The sequence below is a fragment of the Centruroides sculpturatus genome, unplaced genomic scaffold (assembly GCF_000671375.1).
Source record: "Centruroides sculpturatus isolate CEXI.00-Female unplaced genomic scaffold, Cexi_2.0 scaffold791, whole genome shotgun sequence".
In the NCBI taxonomy this organism is placed as follows: Eukaryota; Metazoa; Arthropoda; class Arachnida; order Scorpiones; family Buthidae; genus Centruroides; species Centruroides sculpturatus.
This window is the reverse complement of record NW_019385097.1, coordinates 354447-361716: the sequence shown is the minus strand read 5'-3', so window position 1 is coordinate 361716 and position 7270 is coordinate 354447. Positions and strand designations below refer to the sequence as shown.

The 7270-nt window shown below is 26.0% G+C and overlaps 1 protein-coding gene across 1 annotated transcript in view; it reads left to right on the top strand.

The window, feature by feature from the left end:
* LOC111634632 (tripeptidyl-peptidase 2-like) overlaps positions 1 to 7270 on the top strand; it is a 104535-nt gene that overhangs the window by 41868 nt on the left and 55397 nt on the right. The window contains exons 13-15 of the mRNA XM_023379461.1: positions 76 to 141; positions 3902 to 4056; positions 5002 to 5075. Coding sequence (XP_023235229.1) covers positions 76 to 141; positions 3902 to 4056; positions 5002 to 5075 — 295 coding nt within the window. The remainder of the gene's footprint in view (positions 1 to 75; positions 142 to 3901; positions 4057 to 5001; positions 5076 to 7270) is intronic.

Genomic DNA, 7270 nt, shown 5'->3' with positions numbered 1-7270 from the left:
TATATATGTGTATGTGTGTGTGTGTGTAATGAAATTATACAAATTTTCTATATTTGATATTTTTGTAATTTCCAGATATGCTAAATTATTCTATTAACATATATGATGATGGGAATCTTTTGGAAATTGTCAGTATGTCAAGTAAGTTTTTCATAAATCCTAAATGACGATTATTCAAACAATTTATATATCATCTTGTGATTTATTGTATATAAAAGTTTATTACTTTTTAATATATTCCAAAGATTATAAAGAAAATATATATATTTTTTTAATTTGTAAAATTTTGTAGTTACTTTTCCCTATTCATCTTTCAAGCTAAAGCATTATAATCAGTTATAAAAAGAATGTTTTTTTATTAATGGCTTTGTAATTTTTTAAAGCAAAATACAAAGTTTATTACATTTCAATAGTGCTATGAGTTTAATGTTTTTATTTATGGATGAAATCATTTCAGAATTTTAATAGGATAATTTCCAATAAGTTTGAATTTTAGATAATTTTTGCTGTAAAAGTTGAACTGGAAACATTTGATAAATTGTTATCGACTTTTTATACATTTAGGAAACAATAAGTGAAAAAGTTTCTTGTGTATACCAATTATACATTAATGCAAAAACTTTTTATATAAAATAATATAAAGAAAATAATTTTAGAAAATTATTTATCTTTATCAAGTTATTTATCTTAGTTTTAGAATTATTATTCATCCTTGTATTTTGTTTTATTCACTAGTGAAGTTGAAAATGCCATATATTAGACAATGTACTATACGCTCAGGCAATGTACTTATTAATTTTTAAAGACTTTTAATGGATTAAGTTAATGGTCATAGGTTAATGGATTTTAAAGAATTTCTAGAAATCAATACAGTAGAATTTAATAAAATATTCAACATAATTTTAATGGCTACAGTTTCAATAACATTTGAAATGGAAGGTTTTATTTTATCTATATATATATAAATGATGATGATTGTTTGTTTGTTCATTATACACTTCTGGGCTGTTTGACCAATTGCTATGAAACTCAGCAGTTAGGCTCAAATACTTCTAACTTTGATCATGTCATACATCCCCTCCCAAAATATCAATTGCATTTCTATAATTTAATTAATTTTTATTTACGTTCGATTTTCTGAGTTATGCATCTATTGACAAAAAAGTTAACAAAATAATTAAGTAAATATAATTCTTACAAAAAAACGGATATAATTTTAAAAAATATATATTATATTCACTGAATTACTGCGACAATGATATAGCATGAAATAGATGCACCATTATGCCATTACTGTGACAGGTAGCACATAGCACTTGACTGTGTGCTGTAGTAGTGTGTTGCCCCTGTACATTATACTTTTTCTGTTAGCAATAGAATCGTGCCAGTTATGTATCTGACTTCATTTGGGGGAAAATTTTTGTATTGAAATAACATGACTTGTACAAATCATAAGTTCATATATAGTTAATCTGGTCCTTTTATGATTTCTATGTCTGGTCTCAGCTTTCATCTATCTAACTTTGTTCTTGAGATTAAGGAAGGTCAGAGACAGATGGACAACTGGAAATACAGTTTTTTCAATTGCAACCCAATAAGTATACTCCAGTAACTGAATGGAACACCACTAGTTGTGGTTGTGGGTTTACATATGCCCAACAGACTGGCCAAGTGGATTTTTTTTTCTTTGCATTAGTAACACTTCAATTGGGACAAACTTTACATAAACATCTTTCTGGGATGCATTCTCCTTGGCAGATCACTCACGTGTCGAACCAAATAATCCAAACTAATTCTAATGAGTGATTATTTATTGTAACATTGTCATAATGCTGGGCTCAAGTTTTCGTCATAATGTTCTCAATTTTTTTAGTGGTGATCTTACCCTGTACATCATACTTTTCCTGTTAGCAATAAAGTCGTGTCAGTCATATCTAACTCCATTCAGGGAAATGTTTTGAATCAAAGTAACATTGCTTCCATTCTAAACTGGGAGTTTGTATATAGTTAATCTGGGCCTCCTGCCCTAAGCTTTCCACATCTGGTTTTGGCTTTCATCTATCTAACTCCTTTCTTGAGATTAAGGAAGACTTGTAGGTGATGACAGTGGGAATTTATAGGACTACAATTTTTTCAAATTGCAGTCCAATAATTTTTCCATAAATGCAATATTTACAAGAACACACTTCCCTCATAGTTTATACAATCTGTTGTCAATTTTTAAAAAATTTATTATCACATAAAAGCAATTATTCTAGCATTTTTACAAGATTTTTTTTTATTTAAACCAGTCGAACAAAGTATTTCAGATGTTAAGGTTAGCAACTTTGATCACATCTGGGACCATCACAACCCATCCAACACAGATCAATTTTCAAAAAGTAGACCAGTATTAATGAGTAGTCGTTGACCATCCTCTCTTCCAGGAGGATCAATGACTTTTGGTCAAATTAACTTTGACTCCCTTTTGCAACAGTTCCTTCTTTCTATTGGACCAGTTGTATGGTGGCATTCAAATAGGAAAATTACATAATATAAGGTTACTGGCCAGCACAAAATATGATTTAAGTGGTTTTCGAGGATGCCAAGTTTGAATATTTGGTCCGTTTTTTTTTAAATTTGATTTGTTGGCAGATTACCATTTGATATTTGGCTGTGAATGGTACAGTTTCTTAGAGTTAACATTAGAAAATTTTATGATATCAAAATTATATGATATTATAATATGAAAATTTGAGATATATTTTCAATTCCTGACTACTTGACCATTGAATTTGTGTCATTTCGAACCATCCGAGTATCGTAACAATGGTAGGCTGAAATAACCAAACTCTTTATACAGTTTTCATTTTAACATTTGATATATTAAAGTATTTGACTTATATAACTACAAAGGTTATCTTATGTAAGGGTTTATCACACTGAGTGACCAATTTAACACATTTTAAAATTCTTTATTCCTCTACTGTACACAATTTAAAGAATTTTTAAAATGTGTTGGTATGGGCACTTGATGTGATAAGCTCTTACGTAATATAACCTTTGTAAATGTAAATCAACAATCAATATAATATAATATAAAGGTTAGAAGTATAAAATAACCTTAATATTTGTTTTTAGTTTTTGCCTGGGAAATACTGGGCTTACCTGCTAGTAAATTAATAAAATGCAATATACAGTAGATCGTCAATTATCCGAAACAGTTTGGGACTGGGATTGTTAGGATAACTGATCATGTACGAAAAAATATATTAACCTATCCCATGTTGAAATTTTTCTCTGTTGCATGTTGCTTTGCATTGAATTTTCATCAATGTTAAGCTTAACAAAATTTTTTTTAAAACAATAATCATGGCTATTGTATCGTTAAAAATTATTTCTTTATTTTGCACAAACAAAATAAATATATTGAAAAATATAAAAACAAAAAAAGATTATATTTTGGAAGTTTTCTAGTATCAAAAACGTTCCAATTCAGCCTGACACATGTTCCGACACAGTCCTCAGAAAAACATCACACAAAACAAGTAAAACTCACCACTCACGATGGGGGAAAAAGGCCTCATTCAAATACTGGTGCATCCTTAAGTACCCTGTCATGGTCTTGCCAGTGCTGCCAGCTAAAACATGCACAGCAATAAAAATAATATTGGAGTAGCCCAAGACAGCCAAATATTGCAGCACCACAGCACTAGTGGAAATTTGAATTTGCTGACTGGAACACTTTCAGTTTACTGATGTTTCAGTTGATCAGTATTCAGATAACTGATGCTCTACTGTATGAACTTATTTTAACTGTAACTAGCTATATAGAAGGTTTATTATTATTAAATTTTAATATTACTTTCGGTATAAATAAAATACTTTATTTGTTAATTAATTATCTTTCATTTGATAAAAGCATCTCATGGCACACATGTTGCAAGTATTGCTGCAGCATACTTTCCTGATGAACCAGAGAGAAATGGTATTGCACCAGGAGCACAGATTGTTAGCATAGGTATTGGAGATTCTCGTTTGGGATCTATGGAAACTGGCTCATCTCTAGTGCGTGCTGTAAGTTAATTATTAAAATGTATTATTACATTTATATATTACAGTTTTATATAATATATTCAAATATATTCTTTGTATTATATAAATAATAAAATTATATAATAATTACATAGTAAATATATATAATAATAATAATTTTTATAACCATGAAGTTTTTAATAAATGTCATTTTAATGTAATATTTATTTCAATAAATAAAAATAAGGCTTGATTGAAATTATAAATTTTGTGTAATGATTTGTAATAATTTTGGACAATGAAAGATTTATCAAAACATCCCAGAAGCTGGAACTGTAAATAATTACCTTATGTATCAGATTTATCACATATTAAAATTATAATAATTATACACTATATATGTAATAAAACAAAATTTCCAAAAAATATAATCGATTTTAGGAAAATCTAGAAGAAAATATTGACTTGAAATGATATTCCTAACTCTTCAAGAAGTTTAGATATATTATCAAGTTATATCAGCCAGGCTCTAAATCATATTTTATTTCTAAATACACATTAATTCTAAAACACATGTAACTGCAAAGACATGTTCTAGTCAAAGTGGCAATAATATAACTTTCGTAATTATTAAGTAGTAGTAACTACTACAGAATTTGCAGTAGTTGTGGATTTAAATTCTACTTGAGATTGATTTTTTTTTCTTTTAAAGGTTTCTGAAATAAATTGAAAATTAATTTTAATTATTAAGATTATGAAATAGCAGCAGTACTTATCTCTAGTTCAAAGTTTATAATAAATGAATTTATTGTATTGTAATAACCTGGAAAAAGTAATGAAGGTTATTTTTGTTGAATTGTATTACTTGATCATTTCAACAATGTTTTGTTATAAAAACTAGTAAGAAAATGTTATTTTCTAATCAAATTAATAATTAATCCAGGAATAATTTTGATTGATAAATAAAATTAAATTTTTTTTTCACAGATGATTAAAGTTATGGAATCAAATTGTGATGTGATAAATATGAGTTATGGTGAACATTCCCATTGGTCAGGAGGGTAAGTTTTGATTTGAATAGAATATAAAATATAAATGTTGCATAACTTTACAAAATTATTTAATTTTTATTAAGATTCATATTTTTCAATTACATATGCAATTTTTTGTTGATATGCTTGTGCTTTTTTGCTTAAGCATATCAATGCATATTAATGAATAATGAGACACATTCAACAAAAATTTTCTCAATATTCATTGATAAAACAATTTTACATCACAGTTTGGAAATTTTCTCTATTTTGGAAATGTTACCTATATTATACTACCACTATCATAGTTAATGGACAATATAAGAAAATCAGATTTAATTTATAGTGAAGGTTTTTTAATTTGCACATGAATTTTCAGAATTGCTGTCAGGTTAATTGATATTTAAAAAGGTAGACAAATGCACAATTCAAAGATCATAAAGAAATGGTTCAAATTCACATAATCATTTTAAATAAATGAGTTTATTTAAAAACTTTTGTAAAGAAAATGTAAGAACTTATTCTAATGTTTATATATTTGATATTAAAATTAGNATTAAATAATTTGGTACTAGAGATAAGCATAAGGCATCATCTCTTATTAAATTTAATAATTATAACATTTATTAATTAATTTAGAATATTCTGGAAGAAAAGAATCAGCCTGGAGCAGGACTCAAATCTGCAACTCCTGGAAGCAAAGAATTGGATGGAGGTCCAGATAGTATAATTGGCAACACATCCACACAGTAAACAGGACTTGCGGGTTTGAATCTTGCTCTGGGCCAATTTTTTTTCTTCCAGAATATTCTAAATTAGTAAATGTTATAATTATTAAATTTAATAAGAGATGGTGCCTAATGCTTACCTCTAGTACCAAATTACTTAACAGTTAATCATTAATAATAGCAAATTAGCCCAATTAATTAAGATGACAGTTTGCTTTATAAATATTCTTCAAATGAAAATATAAAATCAATTAGATTGCATCATTTTTGTTTTTATTACAGATAAAGATTTCCATAGGTTGGAATTGATTAATTGTTCAGTCATATTATTTTTAGTGAAATTTTTGAAATAAACAGTAAAAATCAAATTTTTATATACAAAATTATTTAATTTTTATATTAAATTTGAAAAAAATTATTGCATTTTTCAGCAATTTCCACTTATATCAATATAATGAATAAAAAGGAAGATTCAGTTCTTTCAAAAAGTCAGTTATCAATTTTTTAGTTATAATTTACCAAGTATATAAATTAATTTTTAACATTTTCTGGTAAAATTATTGTTAAATGTGTTAGATTGGATTAGATTAATAAAATTATTAACTATTATATTTAACATTTAATTACCTAATTCATTAATAATTAATTAGTGAATTGTCATCTTTCAGAAAATTTAATTTTAAGAAATTGTGGAAAAGAAATAACTTTTAGAGCAGATTTGTAACCCTCTACTGTTGTGTTACAGTAGATAAAAACATGTGCAGATTATGAATTCTCAGTCATTCAGGGCCAAGATTATAATTTTTGCATATTAAGCTGATTATTTTAACTCTTCTTTAATTGTATAAGAATTTAAACTAATATATAACAATATAGTTATTTATATAAGCTTTCAATATAATATCTACAGATGTTAGTAGATGTTGGTTTCAATTGCTTATACTAATTGCTTAATATGTTTGTTGCTTTAAAAGCATTAAGTTTTAAATTCTCTCATTTAATATGCCAGTGATGTTGATGGGTTCATATTATAAAGATATATAGTTAGTTTGTAAATTTATTTCTGTTTTAATTTATGTTTTTCATTCATTGAACACTAAAGATGAACAATAACATTGAATACAAATTAAAGAATATTTAAATTATATTCTACTGAAGATGAGATGTGAACACACCTCAAAATGGTTTGGATATAAAAAATATATATTTGTTATAAGAAGGAATTTATTATAGTATTAATATATATGTTAAATTTAAAAAAAATTAATGTCATATAAATATACATATAGTATAAAATGTATAACTATGTATACTATGTGTAATATATAAAATATAAAACTGAAATACATAAAAATAAAAGATTAACGTTATATGATATGTAACTATATGTTAGCATTTACTTTTCTAATGTAATTAGAAATTTTGTACAAAAAATATATTTCTGATTATATATTGTCTTTAAAAATTTTATTATCAAATATATATATATATATGTAT